General features: G+C 50.9%; 1 protein-coding gene across 3 annotated transcripts; it reads left to right on the top strand.

Moving 5' to 3' along the window:
- Positions 1-4,503: 4,503 nt before the first annotated feature.
- NELFCD (negative elongation factor complex member C/D) lies at positions 4,504-16,863 on the top strand. 3 transcript variants are annotated; one of them, XM_082361013.1, is made up of 15 exons: positions 4,504-4,652; positions 9,338-9,453; positions 9,696-9,805; positions 10,655-10,764; positions 11,401-11,508; positions 11,991-12,143; positions 12,391-12,479; positions 13,125-13,290; positions 13,583-13,717; positions 14,126-14,265; positions 14,994-15,108; positions 15,443-15,538; positions 15,616-15,756; positions 16,064-16,193; positions 16,291-16,863. In XM_082361013.1, exons 1-15 carry the CDS (start codon positions 4,566-4,568, stop codon positions 16,323-16,325), a joined length of 1,731 nt encoding a protein of 576 aa, XP_082217139.1. In that variant the 5' UTR covers positions 4,504-4,565; the 3' UTR covers positions 16,326-16,863. The 3 variants fall into 3 exon arrangements, with proteins under 3 accessions (XP_082217139.1, XP_082217137.1, XP_082217138.1); XM_082361011.1 differs by having other exon boundaries at positions 12,349-12,479; XM_082361012.1 differs by having other exon boundaries at positions 4,525-4,652; positions 9,341-9,453; positions 12,349-12,479.

Here is a 16,863-nt window from a genome sequence, read left to right as displayed (position 1 = left end):
TTCTCACACCTTCCCTCTTGGTCCTTCCCCTTCAAATGCCCTTCCCTCTAATCTCAACGTGCTCAAATTCTGCCTACCCCTTTAGTATCTGCTCAAAAGCATTTCTCCCAAGAAACAGTGCCTAACCATCTCAGTCAGAAATGAAATAAAATGGGCAGGAGGGAAAAAAAAAAAAGAAATAAAATAAAATGTCGTTATGATATCACTTATATGTGGAATCTAAAAAAATGATACAAATGAACTTATTCACAAAACAGAAACAGACTCACAGACACAGAAAACAAACTTGTGGTTACCAAGGGGGAAAGAGGGGAGGAGGGATAAATTAGGAGTTTGGGATTAACATACACACACTACTATACATAAAATAGATAGTCAACAAGGGCCTACTGTATAGCACAAGGAACCCTACTCAATATTCTGTAATAACCTATATGGGAAGAGAATCTGAAAAAGAATAGATGTATGTATATGTATAACTGAATCACTTTGCTGTACACCTGAAACTAACACAATATTGTAAATCAACTATACTCCAATATAAAATAAAAATTTTTTTTAAATTAAAAAGTAAAAGAAATATGAACATAAAAAAAGAAATAAAATCTTCCTTTTCTGAATTTCAGGAAAACTTTGTCAGCACTTCTGTCACAGCAAATGTCATTTTCACCTTCATATTTAAATGATCTCTCTCCTTAGTGGATTTTCAGCTTCTTGATGGCATGGGTCACAGTCACCTTGGTCACCTTGCTCCCTCTGTGGTATGTAACCTTGCATCTAGAAGTTCAGTAAGTATTTGTTCATTTTACTTGCATCATAAGGATACAAATTATAGCCAAAAAATAGGGGAGTTTTGCAATCTTCGGATTTTTTTCCTTTATGATAAAGTGATTCAGCAAAATTAAAAAAGAAAAAACTCTGTGGATGTTTGGAGAACAGAATGAGAAAGACTCCTGCACTGTCTAGGTGAGAGTTAGTGGAAACCTGGACCAAGACGGTGGCAGTGGAGATGGGGAGAAGTGGAGAGATGTGAGGTGTGTTTTTAAAGTGGGACTGATACAGGATTTGCCTTTGGACTGGATGGTGGAGGGGAAAGAAGTTAAGGATGACTAGCAGGTGTTTGGTATTGGTAACTGGAGCTGGTGGCTCCATTTCCTGAGAGGGGAAGAAGGCAGAAGCACCATGTTGGGTGCTAATGGAGATGTTGGGATGCCCATGGAGAAGCCTAATGGTGAGGTCAAGGGGCAGTTGGGTCGGTAGATACACGAGTCCAGAGATGAGAGCAGATACGAGGGCTGCAGGTACAAATTTGAGTTCTCAGCATAGAGATGGCTTCAAAGATGGGGGTGAATGAGATCCCCTAGGGAGAGAGTGGGGAAGGGAAGAGTCCAGGCCTGAGTCCCGAGGCTCTGCAGTGTCTAGAGAACAAGTAGAGGGACAAGAGGGGAAGAAGTCTGAGACAGAACAGCTGAGCAAGGAGGAGGAAAACCAGGAAAGCGTGGGGCTGCCGATGCCAAGGAAGGACAGTGTTTCAAGAAGGCCAGAGCTGCCTGTGCATTTACTCTCGACAGATCAAACAGACTGAAGACCCAGCGGTGTTCTTTGGGTACGAAAGAAAGGTTGACACTGGCAAGTGTAGTTCAGTGGCATGAAGGAGACGGAAGACAGAGAGGAGTGGGCTGAAGCAGGACTAGAAGGTGAGGAATTTAAAGATTGGGGTGTTTATTATACACTCACCGGATAAGACCCTTCAGCCTCTATCTGTCCAGCCTCCTAAGCCTCTCCCAAATGTACTCACTTCATCCCCACACCTGCCTCAATCTCAGTTACCATCAAGTCTCACCTGGATGTCTCATCCACAGCACCCTAACTGGTCTCCCAACCTCTACTTTGCACCCTTCAAACCCTTTCTCTATGGCGGCCAGAATGACCTTCCGAAGACCCTACATCTGACATGTCACTCTCGTGTTTAGAAGCTTTCAACGGCTACCCATTACCCCGGGGATAAAGCCCAAACCACTTGTAAGTTTCTAGGTCATATGGTTCCTGCTTGGATCTCTGTCTCTCTGTCTCTCTCTCCTCATTTCATCTCTGCTCTCCAGTCATTTTCTTTCACTGTCATCTTGGATTTTTTCTACTGTGCCCTCTTTGTATGGTCGTCGTCCTCCAGGTTCAAGTCTGAAGTCTCAGATTAAACATCATTTCCCTAGAAAGGCTTCCCTTGACCTCTCTCTTTGAGGTCAAGCCCTCTCCTCTCCACACTTTCCCTATCATCAGAGAGGACATTTCTTTTCTCTTTTCTGCCATTAGCACTAGATAAACAGCGTCTATGGTTTACAGCCCATAACCCCGAGTAGACACCCAGTAAATATTTCTTGAATGGATTAAGTGAAACCAACTTCTCATTTCCAAGGAAATTCTCCACCAGAATTTTTCTGAAATAGGAAAATACCTTAAAAGACTTTAGAGTCCTTGTTTTCAGTAATGCAAGCTAATTTGGACATTTTAGATGAGGCTTTGCAAAAACAACAGGTCAACAATATCTCAGGAGGCAAGACCTATAGACTCAATTATTCTAAATCATTGCTACTTACAGACAGAATGTAATGCTTTCACTAGGGGTTGTTTGCTAATCCATTTAATAATAAGTAACTTTTTGGTTGAGAGAGAAGTGAGTTAAATAATCCCCAATTCCATAGAAGCAATTAGTTATACATACATTAATTTGCCTGCTTTCAATTCAGGTACTGTTAAAAAAAAATTCCAAGAGGAAAAGTAGTGGGAGTTTGACAGACTTCCATTTTTGCAACATTTTCAGAAAGCAAATGAAAATGAACCCTGAAACAAGCCAACAGCAGGGACACTCATTAACTTAATACACTTTAATCTCGTGAATAGAAGCTGGAGCCGAGTCACTTAATGCAGAGCCGCGGACTCCCACCTCTGGACACCTGCAAGACATCCAGGCATGGGGGTTCCCACGGCACCTCCAATCAGCACGACCCAATCTGAACTCATTATCGAACTCATTAGGGTCCCGTGCAGAAACAAGCCCACCCCCTGGGCTCCCCGTCTCCGTGGTGCTCCACCCCTGGCACACAGGCTGCAAGTCTCAGGAACATCTTCCCGGGCCGTCTCCTTAGCCATCCCCAAGTCTGCTGCATCCTCAGGACTTAACCTCAATCTCGCAGCAGCCGCCCCGGCCCCTTCTTAGCCCCCATTAACTCTCACTGAGGCCTCTTAATTTGCATTCCCAACTCCAAGTTCCCTCATCCTCATCATAATGACTAATACTTACTGAGCACCTACTGTGTGCAAGCTCCACGCTTGGTGCTCTACATACGTTAATGCATTACATCTTTCCAAAGAGTCCTCAGTGAAAAACCCAACTCCCCACCACCATCTCCCCGAGCCTACCTCTCCCACTTCATCCAGGCTTCTCGCTGGCCTGCTAGGTGCCAGTCTCAGCGGCCTTTGGGTTCCAAGGACACACGACCAGCCTCTGTCCAGCAGCTCTGCTCTCCTAGTGTTCTCTCCTTGGTCCAGCTTGCTTCGCTCCTTTTGCCATATGACTCTCAGCTCAAATATAAGTTTCTTAGAGATTGCCAAAGTTGGGCTCTCCTATTATCACAGAATACCAACCAGCACTTGTCACGTTCTGTTATTGTCTCATTTGTTTGTTCCCTCAGGTGAATACAGGCTCCCCCAGGGCGAGGGTGATGTCCGATTTGTTCACCAATGAGCTCCAGGAGTAACATAGTGTCAGGCACTTAGGGACACGCAATAAGCAGTAGTCAGATGAGGAAAGAAGGGATGCATGAAAGCACAGTGCTGATGAGCCCTCTGTAAGTGGTGGCTGTGATCTATATATCTATACCTGTATATACATACATATTCTTTTTCAGATCCAGAATATATATATACTTTTTCAGATTCTTTTCCATTATAGGTTATTACAAGTATTGAATATAGTTCCCTGTGCTGTACAGTAGGTCCTTGTTGGTTATCTATTTTATATACAGTGGTGTGTATCTGTTAATCCCAACTCCTAATTTATTCCTCCTCCTTCCCTTTTGGTAACCATAAGTTTGTTTTCCATGTCTGTGAGTCTATTTTTTTTTTTTGTAAATAAGTTCATTTGTATCATTATTTTAGATTCCACATACAAGTGATATCATAAACTCCGTGCCCAATAAGTTGGCCCTGCCCTTGTGCCCAGGTGTCAGATGAGGAAACTGATGCTCAGAGGACCAAAATTCCCAGTGAAAAAGATCCGGAGCTGGGACCGGAAGCCAGGACACGTTCCAAGCTTCTACCCCGATCCAATATCCCTGGGGCCCTAACAGGTTGCGCTCCTGGATCAGTACGGGTGGTTCCCTCTGCCGCGTGTAGGCTGCCCTCTGCGCCCCACCCCTCCGCGCCGGCCCCGCCCCTCCGCCCCAGCCCTGCGCTTCCCGCCTGGGATGAGGCGCGCGTCCGCAGGGGGCGGGGCCGCGGGACCGCGCGTGCGCTCACCGGTCCGCCATGCGCATGCGCCGTGCTCGCGCGCGGGCTCGCGCGAGAGGATGGCGGGGGCTGTGCCGGGCGCCATCATGGACGAGGACTACTTCGGGAGCGCGGCCGAGTGGGGCGACGAGGCGGACGGCGGCCAGGTGAGGGGGGTACCGGGCGCCGCCGACGAGGACTGTTGGTCTCCGTCGCCGGCGGGCCGGCCGCGCCCCCGCCGCGTGGTCCAAGCCCAGCCCGCCCCGCCCCCTCCCGCCGCGCGACCACCCCCCGGGCGCGCGGCCTCTCGGGGGGCATGGGACGGGGATGCGGGGCGAGGACCCGGTCCCCCCCAGTGACGGTCTCCGGCCGCAGGGGCACCGCCCCCCACTCGTGACCCGAGCTGACCTTCCGACCACCCTGGGGCGGCCTCGGGGCCGGGTCCTGGGACTTCCTAGCCCCCCCGGGAGGGTCAGACACCACCTCGAAGGTGGAGGATTGGGCATTTCACACACAGTGTGAAAAGTCGTCATAATCTTTAAAACAATCCAACTCAGCATCATGAGGGGGAAGAGTGGAACTTTGGACTTTCCCACATGTGCTTTACTGTTTGTAAACCATACTCTTGGGCGCTCTGGCTGATGTAATCAGTCCTCGGCCTGAGTGAGGAGGAAAGGATCGTCCATCCTTGACCTTCAGGGGTTTGCTGTGGAAGCTGAGGGAGGCTCAGAACCTTCTCCCCTGAAGCCAGGGGTTGCACAGTCGGAACTGGGCGCTCTCGCTCGGCCAGGGGGACCCCAACCTGATTCTCATCCGGAGACCCACCCGAAGTGATGTGTGAAACCCAGCTTCCCAGGCCCCTCCCCTGGGAGGAGTTGGTCTGGAGGGGAGCCTAGGAACCTGCCTTTTAACAAGAGTCAAGGTTAGGTGTTTGGGGGACATACTGAAGTGGTATTTTGAAGGAAGAAAGCCTGGAGCGGGGCGTGCCCCGTTGAGAGGGGCTGGTGGGGCACTGAGGGCATTGAAGCCGGGGTACAGGGATGCAAAGGTGGGCGCTGTGTTCCAGGAGCTGAAAGGAGGCCTGTGTGGTTAGTTGCCTGGTGGAAGCAGTGGGTTCTGAAGGGCCTTTGAGAGCTGCTGAAAAGCATGACTTGTTCAAGAGTTGGGGGCAGGGAGTGACACTCTTAAGCTCCACGTGTTGGATCATTCCAGGGTGTTGGAGGCTTAGAGTGGAGAGATAGAGTCAGATTTAGCTAATTGAAAATCTGTGCTGGCTAGGTGCTTTCATGCATTATCTCATTCCACGCTCAAGATACTGCGTTGGGTGTTAGCTCTGCTCATTTTGTAAATGAAGAAAGTGAGACGGGAGGACCTAGTGACCTGCCCAAGGTCATGAAACTCATACAGGAAGGAATGGGGATCCCACTGAGGTCCTTTGTCTCCATCTCCACTGCAGCAAACCGCCGGGCCACCAAAGCCTTCCGGTCGCAGCGCGTTACAACTAGGGCATATCTAAGGGCCGCCTGCTCCAGTGCCTTCATTTTGTAAACTGAGCACGCCAGTTGTTCGCCTTTGTGTGAGCAGTTAGGGATGGCAGAGCCAGGCCTAGACGCCCACAGACAGGGGCTGGGGAGTCTCACGTTTGGGGAGCTTTAAGCATGATCCGGATTTGGCCCACTGACCCCGATAGGCTCTCACTGATGAGAGGGGTGGGCTAGATGTTCATTTCATGTTCATTCTAACTCTGACCTCATGGAGGACAGAGAGAAAGTCAAGAAAGGTGACAGGAAGGGTGGCGCGAGCTGGATTTTGAGACAGTGGAAGATCAATTTCTGTGACCCAAATTCTGTTCACTTAACCCCATGGTGGGTGGATTTGGGGGAGGCAGGAAGACGTGTAAGGAGGCTGCCGTGACATTCAGGCCCGACGACAGAAGCTAAGGGGTACTGAAACGCAGATGGCTTAGTCCGGCTGCGGCTTGCCAGTGGGGAGTGCCGAGGGATGACACTGGGCAGGCAAGCGAGTGGAAGGTTGAAGTCCTGCTGGAGCCTGGATGTCTTTTCTGAGGGAGATAGGAAACTTTAAGCAAGAAAGAGACATCAGATTTGTGGCTTATTAAGGTCATGGTGGCATCAGTGTGAAAGGGGACTGAAAGGAAGGAATGAGACCATGCCACTGGGGGACCATTGCTACTGCGAGAGTGCCCAAAATAAGGAAGGGCGGAGGGAAAGAGGGAAGGAAGGGCCAAGTTGGTTAGACATGTGGGAGAGAGAATTGATGGGTCTTTGGACGGGATGTGGGAGCAGAAATTGAAGACCTCTTCTAGGTTTGTGAGTTTAAGGTAACAGGTGGAGATGATGGAGTCCTTTACGAAAACATGGGTTGTAGGAAGCAGATCTGTTTAGAGGGAAAAGAGGAGGTCAGTTTGGAATCTAATGAGTTTGCCGTACTAGTGGGACATGCGAATGGAAGTGAGAATAGACAGTTGAATACTTGAGTCTAGAGCTTGAGAGAGAGAGAGATCTAGGCCAAATTCTAGATTTATGAGCAGGGAAGTGGCATGACCCAGGAGAAGATGTAGTGGAGAAGATGAGTGCCCAGGGTAGAAGCCCGAGAATCCAGACACCCAAGGATGCCTCTTGGGGCAAAGGCCGGCCTTCCTTCACCAGTCTCGCTCGAGGCTCCCACTCAGATAAGGTCTGAGAGGAGACTCCCCGGTCCCCGTAGTGCAGGAGTCAGGTTCCTTCTGCTCCCAGAGCACCGCTGTCAGGATGTGAGTCTGCATCAGGGGTGGGCACGCTTTTCTGCAAAGGGCCAGATAGTGAATATTGTTGGCTCTGCAGGTCTCTGTCACAGCTCCACTCTGCCCATTTTGTAGGGGGGAAGCAGGCATAGACAATATGTTTTTAAAAAGGGGGCTGTGTGGCTGTGTTCCAATAAAGCTTTATTTACAAAGACAAAAGGAGGATGGATTTGGCCCTGGGCCATAGTTTGCTGATCTCTGGCCTAGCTCTTACCCCATCATGTTAGGGGCAGTTACGAGTTTGTAAACTCCTTCAGCAGAAAAAGCCATCTCTTGTCTTGCAGTTTCTTAGGTTTCCTGGTGGGAAGTATAGCACCCAGTATAGTGTGAGTGTTCAAAAAGCATCTGCTTGTTGGTAACAGCGTTAAAGCTGGACAGGCCTTGGGGTCATTCAGTCCACTGTCATCACATCATCATCCTGTTTTGCCCTTAGATTCAGCGACTTGCCTAAGGTCGCTGCCATGCAGAACAGAGACTGGTATCCAGGCAGGCCTGCTGATTTGAGGCAAGCCAGTGAGCTTCACTTTCTGACAGCAGATGGATGGCTTGTGCCTTCAAGAATCGCCGCTTCAGTCTTTGTTGGAAAGCCTTCCATGCGTGGCACATATGAAATAGTAATAGTGAAGACAGTAATAGTAGCTAACATCTGCTGAACTCATACTGAATGTCAGGTGCTGTGCTTGGCTCTTCCAAAAATTAGCTCCTGGAATCCTCACAGCAGCCAAATGGGAGTAGGTCCTATTGTTGTCTTTGTTCAGTGGAAGAGAAAAGGATGCCCAGGCGAGGTGTCTTGTATGAGATGCGGTAACCTGTACGACCGCGTACACAAGTTCGCCAGCATGGAGTCGCGATACAGTCTCACTTGGTATGGTTCTGGATTCCGTTTTCTTAGCCACTCGTTACTTGTCCAGCGTACTTCATGAGATTGTCGTGAAAGTCAAATGAAATGACATACGTTGAACTTTTTTTTTAAATTAATTAATTTTTGGCTGCATTGGGTCTTTGTTGCTGTGCATGGGCTTTCTCTAGTTGCGGCAAGTGGGGGGCTACTCTTCATTGCGGTGCGTGGGTTTCTCGTTGCGGTGGCTTCTCTTACTGTGGAGCATGGGCTTCAGTAGTTGGGGCACGGGGGGCTCAGTAGTTGTGGCCTGCGGGCTCTAGAGCGCAGGCTCAGTAGTTGTGGCGCACGGGCTTAGTTGCTCCGCGGCATGTGGAATCTTCCCGGACCAGGGCTCGAACCCGTGTCCCCTGCATTGGCAGGCAGATTCTTAACCACTGCACCACCAGGGAAGTCCGTGGAACTTTTTTTTTTTTTTTTTAAGAATGAGATTAACCACCAGACTCTTTTTTTTATTATTATTATTTTTAAATTTTTATTTATTTATGGCTGTGTTGGGTCTTCATTTCTGTGCTAGGGCTTTCTCTAGTTGTGGCAAGCGGGGGCCACTTTTTTTTTTAAATGAGAGTTGTTTTTTTTTTTAACTTAATTTATTTTTGTCTGTGTTGGGTCTTCGTTTCTGTGCGAGGGCTTTCTCCAGTTGCGGTGAGTGGGGGCCACTCTTCATCGCGGCGAGCGGGCCCCTCACTGTCGCGGCCTCTCCCGTTGCGGAGCACAGGCTCCAGACGTGCAGGCTCAGTAGTTGTGGCTCATGGGCCTAGCCGCTCTGCGGCATGTGGGATCTTCCTGGACCGGGACACGAACCCGTGTCCCCTGCATTGGCAGCCGGATTCCCAACCACTGCGCCACCAGGGAAGCCCGGGGGGGGCCACTCTTCATCGCGGTGCGCGGGCCTCTCACTATCGCGGCCTCTCTTGTTGCGGAGCACAGGCTCCAGACGCGCAGGCTCAGTAGTTGTGGCTCACGGGCCCAGTTGCTCCGCGGCATGTGGGATCCTCCCAGACCAGGGCTCGAACCCGTGTCCCCTGCATTGGCAGGCAGATTCTCAACCAGGTGGAACACTTTTGACATGGACAGCGTTATACGGGTTTAAGGTGAGATTGCAGGATATTTGTAGTAATGAAGAATAGCCTGGCTCTTTTTGCCAACAGCAGGAGGATGATTATGGAGAGGGAGAAGATGATGCCGAGGTCCAGCAAGAATGCCTACATAAATTTTCTACCCGGGATTATATAATGGAACCCTCCATCTTTAACACTCTAAAGAGGTACGTGAGAAAGGTTGTTTGCACTGGGAGGAGAAAGTTGTGTAATAGACCCAAAAGATGATATGTGAAATTTGATACATGAAATTCAGAAGAATGTGGTACGGGAATGGAAGGCCTCTAGGGGTCCCCGCACTTTAAAAGCCTGAATAACCTGTCTTCCTCCTCACCCTGCCGTGGCTGTCCATCCCCATGCCCATCTACGTCCATTTGAGCGTCACAGCTTGTTTGTTACTCTTTTCTAGGTATTTTCAGGCGGGAGGGTCTCCAGAGAACGTTATCCAGCTCTTGTCAGAGAACTACACTGCTGTGGCCCAGACTGTCAACCTGCTGGCCGAGTGGCTCATTCAGACAGGTGCTCTGTGGGGGGCCGGGTCCTGGCTCTTCCCCACCCCGACCTTTACAGTAGACCGCTGGGTCGTGATCATGCTGATAAATTGGAAAGGTCTTCTTTGTTTTCCTGGTTCTTTTTGTTTGTTTGTTTGTTTTCCTGGTTTTTAAGACCTCTGTCAGTAAAAACTGAACTTCTTACCCATTTTCATTGGCTTGATTTTTATCTTTGATTCAATAATTGAGGTTTACAGATAATCTGCAAATGTGATTCTCATTGAGCTGTTTTCCCCACCATGTTGTAGAAGTAGAGGATTATACAGTGTATGTTCAGTGTGTCATTTTTAAGAGGTCTATTATAGCAAGCAGAAACGATGGATAATTTAGGACTGGGCGTGATTATGGCTTTTAGCTAATAAGATCCAAGTGGAGCCTTACTGTAAATCCTCTGTGCTGAGTACAGATGACATCGTGGAGTAGGTGCTGCCCGGAAGCGAGTTGACCCCCTGCTGTCACGTGATCACACATGAGTGTGCCCCTTGGCTGGCATCTGCTTTGTTCTTCCATGGGGGAGGGGGGGATGTTTTTCCATTTTGGCAATTTGTCCTTGTTCCTAGCGAGGCTTCGAAGATGTCACTGTCCTTTCCACGTAAACAAGCATCCTTGTGTGTTTTGCCCTGGACTCCTTTTTGGGTCTTACCATCGAATATGAGTAATATTAATTTTTATAAGAGGCCCCAGATCCTAAGTGGTCAGAAGCAGTTCTGTGATATTTGATTTGCATGGAAACTTTTGATCTGTCTACTTTTTCTAAAATAACACAGTGAATTGAGAGATTGCCATTTTCCATCTCGTGGCTTTCATTTTCTTTCAGGTGTTGAACCCGTGCAGGTTCAGGAAACCGTGGAAAATCATCTAAAGAGTTTATTGATCAAACATTTCGACCCCCGCAAAGCAGATTCTATCTTTACTGAAGAAGGAGAGGTGAGGAACCTTTTTCCCTTTTTTAATTCCAGCTCCTAGAGTCTTTTGCTGATTCCCCCTGCACGGGGGAGTGTGGCGCGTTGTGTCAGTCATGTAAGAGTCAGGGGCTGAAATCAGGGTGAGACCGAACTTGCATAGAGTCCGAATGTCCTGTTAAATGCTCTACTCGGGGCAGGGAGATCTTGTGCGCTCAGAGCGCCGGGCGCTGGGTGTGAGGTGGACTCGGGGCCGCCCCGGGTCCGTCAATCGCACAACCAGAGAGCAGGGGACACATTTTTGTGGCCGCTGCATGTGGTGACGGACGAGACTGCCTGCCTCTCTGCTGAGGGCATGCAGCCCACTCACCATGAGTCGGTGCGTGTGATGCGGCCCCTAGCCTCAGACGCCACAGGAAGCGCCTTTCAGCGCCCTTTCATAAGGGGCTGGAGCTTCCACACGCTGCAGGGGCGTTCAGGGCTCTGGCTCGGCCGCCCGGCCACCAAATGGTCTCAGCAGCCCGGGGCCTGCTTCGTCCTGTAGGGGACCGCGGCCAAAGCTAGGAGCCCAGGGGCTCTTCCTGTGCCTGCTGACACGACGTACTCTTCACTTAGGCTCAAGCCAGGCCTCTTACCTTGCTGTTTGTTTGTTTGTTGTCAGACCCCCGCTTGGCTTGAACAAATGATTGCACATACCACGTGGAGAGACCTTTTCTACAAACTGGCTGAAGCCCACCCAGACTGTTTGATGCTGAACTTCACTGTTAAGGTAGGAAGAGTCCTAGAGTCCGAGAAAAGATGAAAGTATTTATGAGTGAGGGTGATTTTGACTTGGTTGGTTGTTGGTCTGTGTCCTTTGAAAAGATCCTACGTGCTTTTTTTGTGAAGGTTTTCGTCGTTTCACTTTAGTAAGTCATAAACATCGAGAAAGAGAAGCGTAGACTCTGTGTTTGGGGATCGACGTGGACTGGGTTGTAGGGTGTGGCGGGAACGTGGCACAGCCTTGTGTCCGGAGGGGGGCCTCCAAGAGCGCCTGGGCCGTCTCCTCCGTCTCACACACGAAGAACCAGGGGTGGGGGCTTTGACTGGGACCACCAGCCTAGTTAGTGGTGAAGCGGGGATCCGAGCAGAAGTTTGAGACCCGCGACCGGTGCCAGCCCCTCCTCACCCCCGCTCGGCCAGCGGCCACCTTCCTGTGGGCGCGGGGCCACGGCTCGTCAGCGCTGGGTTTGGCTGACATCCGTGTCGCAGCTTATTTCCGATGCAGGATACCAGGGGGAGATCACCAGCGTGTCCACGGCCTGCCAGCAGTTGGAGGTGTTTTCTAGAGTGCTTCGTACCTCTCTAGCTACGATTTTGGACGGAGGGGAAGAAAACCTCGAAAAGAATCTCCCTGAGTTTGCTGTAAGCGCTTCCCTCGATGTGGCTCCGCTTAGGAGGAGGCCGTTTGCCTGGGGTCGTGCTCTTTACTGGGGAGAATGTCTGGGTCCCAGGGCGCCCTCCCAGCTGGGGACCTCCGTGCACAACTGTCGGAGTCGGAATCTTCTGTCTGCCTCTGTCATCGCTGTGGTCCTGAAACCCCACACTCTCTCTCCCTGCCGTCTTCCAGAAGATGGTGTGTCACGGGGAGCACACGTATCTGTTCGCGCAGGCCCTGATGTCCGTGCTGGCCCAGGAGGAGCAGGGGGGCTCGGCCGTGCGCCGGATCGCACAGGAGGTCCAGCGCTTCGCCCAGGAGAGGTGAGAGGCTGGCTCTCCGCTCACTCTCGCCCCTACCGCATTGCCCTGTGTCCACAACCGAAGACTCTGGGTCCTCCTGTTTTTGACAGATAGGAAACTTGCTTTTATCCAGTAGAGCTGAAAAAGTCGGGCTGATTTTAAATACGTGAAGAGAGCTTGCTTTGTAAAGTTTTGCTTCCATGAATATTTGGTAAACGATTTGCTCATCGTTTAATTCACTGTATTTATGAACCTAAATTCCCAATATACTGGGATTCATCTGTGGCGCATGGCAACAGTCCTGAAATAGTTCTTTACTAGTCTGATTGTTAGATCGTGGTCCATATCTTACAGAACAAAACTAGCTCTAATTAGCTTTATTTTCTACTAATGGAGTCTAAGATACTGAAAAAGTGCCTGGTTCCTTTTAGGAAGCCTGCAAGCTGTACTGAACCATTCTTTCCCAGTTAGCTCTAAATGTTGTTTTCATGGGTCAGTTAGTAAACGTACCAGTGGATGAGAGAAATATGAAAAAACAAAGGGACCGCAACAGTTCAAAGCATAAATCTGAAGGAAGGAAGGAAGGAAAAGGAGAGAGAAGGAAGGAGAGGGCGGGACAGGGAGCCACCTTGTCAATGATGGGATATACGATTTTTTTGCATCAAGAGGCCATGACGCCAGTCAGATCACGCTCGCTCTGGGCACAGCTGCCTCCTACCCCCGGGCGTGTCAGGCCCTTGGGGCGATGTTGTCCAAGGGAGCCCTGAATCCGGCCGACATCACAGTCCTGTTCAAGATGTTTACAAGCATGGACCCGCCTCCTGTTGAACTCGTGAGTTGCTTTTCATTTTAACCTAAGGTGGGACACCCTCAGTGCCGATCGGAAGTATATGCTTTTGGAAAGGTGGTGTTCCTTTTAATTCTCTGAAGTCAGCGAGTGCACATTCCTCTTGAAATGTTTCTGTCCTCTCCTGGTCCTTCCTCATCACATCCTCGGCCCTCACAAACCTTGAGGCACGTGCAGCGGTGGACGTGAGCGGGCCCTCCTGCCATGGGTGTGTGTGGACTCAGCTGCCGTCTCACTCCTGTGTTCCTTCTCAGCGTGTGTGTGTGTTTCTCTTCAGATCCGGGTGCCGGCCTTCCTGGACCTGTTCATGCAGTCACTCTTCAAGCCAGGGGCCAGGATCAACCAGGACCACAAGCACAAGTACATCCACATCTTGGCGTATGCGGCGAGCGTGGTGGAGACCTGGAAGAAGGTGCTGTCGGCTCGGAGAGCTCGCGGACGTTTTCAGGGAGCCGGAAACCTCCTCTCCTTGGGGTTATTTGGGAATTTTGGCTGCAGGGAATCACGGGCCCAACTAGTCTCAGAAATGTCTTTTCTAATGTTTCTGCATAAAATAAGTCACAGTGCTAAATGTCTCAAGGAAAGGCACACAGCATCTACGATACTAATCTAAACTGTAATTTGAAGTGTGACTAAAGAAACGAAACCGATTCCCTAAGCCACCGACAGACGCCGGTCTCCCTGGCGGACGGTCTCGCTGTGTGACGGGGATGCTTCAGAGACAGGGACGGGGGTTTGCAGAGAGAAGGGCCGAGGCCAGGTTACCCCGACTGCAAGGATGCGGGCACCGTCTGGATTCACCGACTTCGTGTGTTTTCAGAACAAGCGAGTCAGTATCAATAAAGACGAGCTGAAGTCAACATCGAAAGCTGTTGAGACTGTTCACAACTTGTGTTGCAATGAGAACAAAGGGGCGTCTGAGCTTGTGGCCGAGCTGAGCACCCTGTACCAGTGTATCCGGTGAGCGTGTGGGGGTTCTAACCCTGATTCTCTGGGGGGGGGGGGGGGGGGCGGGTGCTTTGAGCTTCATATTAAAAGTTCAAAACATATAACAGGTTCAGAGATACTTATTCATCGTATTTATTTTCTCTTGTAAATACAGAGAGAGCACTTTAAACTGTTCTAGCAGCATGAGTAATTTTCAGGTGTTTACTTGCCGGAAGTCCGTTTGCAAATTAGACTAAGAAAAAGGAAGACCAACCAGAATTATCAAAATTGATTTGAAGAAGAGGCTCTATTTACAGTAAAAGTTAGACCAACGAAGTATCGCCTAGATAGAAATGGTGTGCGTCATGCCAATTATGTAAATAAGCATTCACTAGAAAAGCTTACACATAGGGTGTCCTCTTAGGCATTTGAATATTCCTCTGTTAATTTGTACTAGTGACAAAGAAAGGGTTTGCTAAGTAAAAGTAAGCTTCAGCCCAGCCCCCCAAGCTCATGGAGTGCTGCATGAATGGTCTTTTCCTTTCAAACCGGCACGGTTGGTCCACAGTCAGCTGAGCGTGGGATTCGGGTTCTCGAGCAGCGCGTCTGAGAGGATGCTGGTCCCGTCAGCCTGTTCTCACTCGTCGCGTCGCCCTGGCAGAGCGCGCTGAAGAGTGACTTGATGCGCTGGGTTGAGTTGGTGGTGTTTACCCTGTAGAAAACTTTGCTTAAAGGAAGCGCTCTGCCTCGTCTACCTGCAGGTTTCCGGTGGTGGCCATGGGCGTGCTGAAGTGGGTGGACTGGACTGTGTCCGAGCCGAGGTATTTCCAGCTGCAGACGGACCACACCCCGGTGCATCTGGCGCTGCTGGACGAGGTAGGGGCTGCGGGCCCCCAGCTCCGGGCCCGAGGCTCCCGCCCGTCCGCTCCACGCCTTCAGGAGACAGTCCTTCCGGAGCTGGTTATTTCTGTTCCAAATGAGGAGTTTCCTTTTAAGGAGCTAGTTTCGTCGACTCCACAGATCTCTCAGTTTTTATCAAGCGTCCCTGAAAGGACGAGGAATGGGACAGAGGCTGACTGGCCCCCGGCCGAGCGCTGGGGACCACTGTCGTCAGCCGCGAGCTGTCTTTGGTGGCGGTTCTCTGGGGCTGACGGGGAGCCCGGAGACCCAGCCGTGGCGCTCAGGGCGGCTCCCTTTGGCCTCTTTGTAGATCAGCACCTGCCACCAGCTCCTCCACCCCCAGGTCCTGCAGCTGCTGGTGAAGCTCTTCGAGACGGAGCACTCCCAGCTGGACGTGATGGAGCAGGTGAGCGGGCGGCCCTTGGGCTGGGCGGCCCCGCGGGGAAGCGGCCCCGTCTCAGCCTCGTCACCCCACCCGCGCAGCTCGAGCTGAAGAAGACCCTCCTGGACAGGACGGTGCACCTGCTGAGCCGGGGCTGCGTGCTCCCCGTGGTCACTTACATCCGCACGCGTCTGGAGAAGCTGGACACCGACATCTCCCTCATTCGCCACTTTGTGACTGAGGTCAGCGGCGCCGGCTCCCGCGTCCCCTGGCAGCGCCCTTCTGGGCTCGGTGTCATCCTGCACCGAACTCTGGGAGCCGTGCCTTCGGAGAGTCACGGTGATGACAGTGGCACGGTACCCGTCTGCCAGGCACCTCCTACCTGCAGGAACAGTGCTTCACCTGCCTGAGCCCCGGGCGTCTTAGTGTGGGAGATGGTGGGCAGGAAGCAGGGTGGCGGGGCGTGGGGGAGGGTCTCGCGCACGGCTGCCGTCTGACTAGTCCTGCCGTCTGACTCGTCGGAGCCGCTCACGGGCTGTGCTCCCCTAGGTGCTCGACGTCGTCGCGCCCCCCTACACCTCTGACTTCGTGCAGCTTTTCCTTCCTATCCTGGAGAACGACAGCATCGCCGGCACCATTAAAACGGAAGGTGAACACGACCCTGTGACAGAGTTCATAGGTAGGGTTGGCCTGAGCGTCTCTTGGCTGCAGTTTTCAATGTCATTGTTTCCCTCCCGTTTCTAACCCAGTGCCTGTTTTCCTTCTGCTTTTTAAAGCTCACTGCAAGTCTAACTTCATCTTGGTGAACTGATTTAGCGCACCCTCCAGAGCCGGAGCAGAACATTCCAGGAGACCCGCTGTGGAAGAACCCTTTCCAGAAGCTGTTGTTGAAGAGGCCCCGTCAGCATCTTGGAAGTGGGCTCTGGTGGGAGCAGGCGGATAACTTTGTTAAGAAGGAAGATGTTAGCAGTGTAACGGCCGTCAGCAACAGTCCCCGCTCGTGAGTCCAGGGCCACCCCCGAGTCTTGTTTACAGTATTCGTTTCCCCCAGTAGCGGAACTAGGTTCCCGTTCCCTCTTGGGATGTAGCCAACTGTCAGCCCCAGGGGTGGTGGAAATTCAGAAACTGAGACTCTTAGGTGAACTATTTTCAATGGCAATTCAGAAACTGAGACTCTTTGATGAACTATTTTCAAAGTTGATTTAAGTTTTCTCACAAGGCTCCATTGATTAGTTCATATTGCAATTGCTTTCATTTTCCGAGAACAAATAAAAAGCCCTTCTGCGGTTGGAAGGTGTAGGTCCCAGTGTTAATGTTGTTTTCGTGTGTAAATAAAGCACTCAGATTCA

The sequence above is a fragment of the Balaenoptera borealis genome (assembly GCF_965194805.1).
Source record: "Balaenoptera borealis genome assembly, chromosome: 16".
NCBI classification, from domain to species: domain Eukaryota; kingdom Metazoa; phylum Chordata; class Mammalia; order Artiodactyla; family Balaenopteridae; genus Balaenoptera; species Balaenoptera borealis.
The sequence above is the reverse complement of the archived record's forward strand: the minus strand, read 5'-3'. Positions and strand labels throughout refer to the sequence as shown.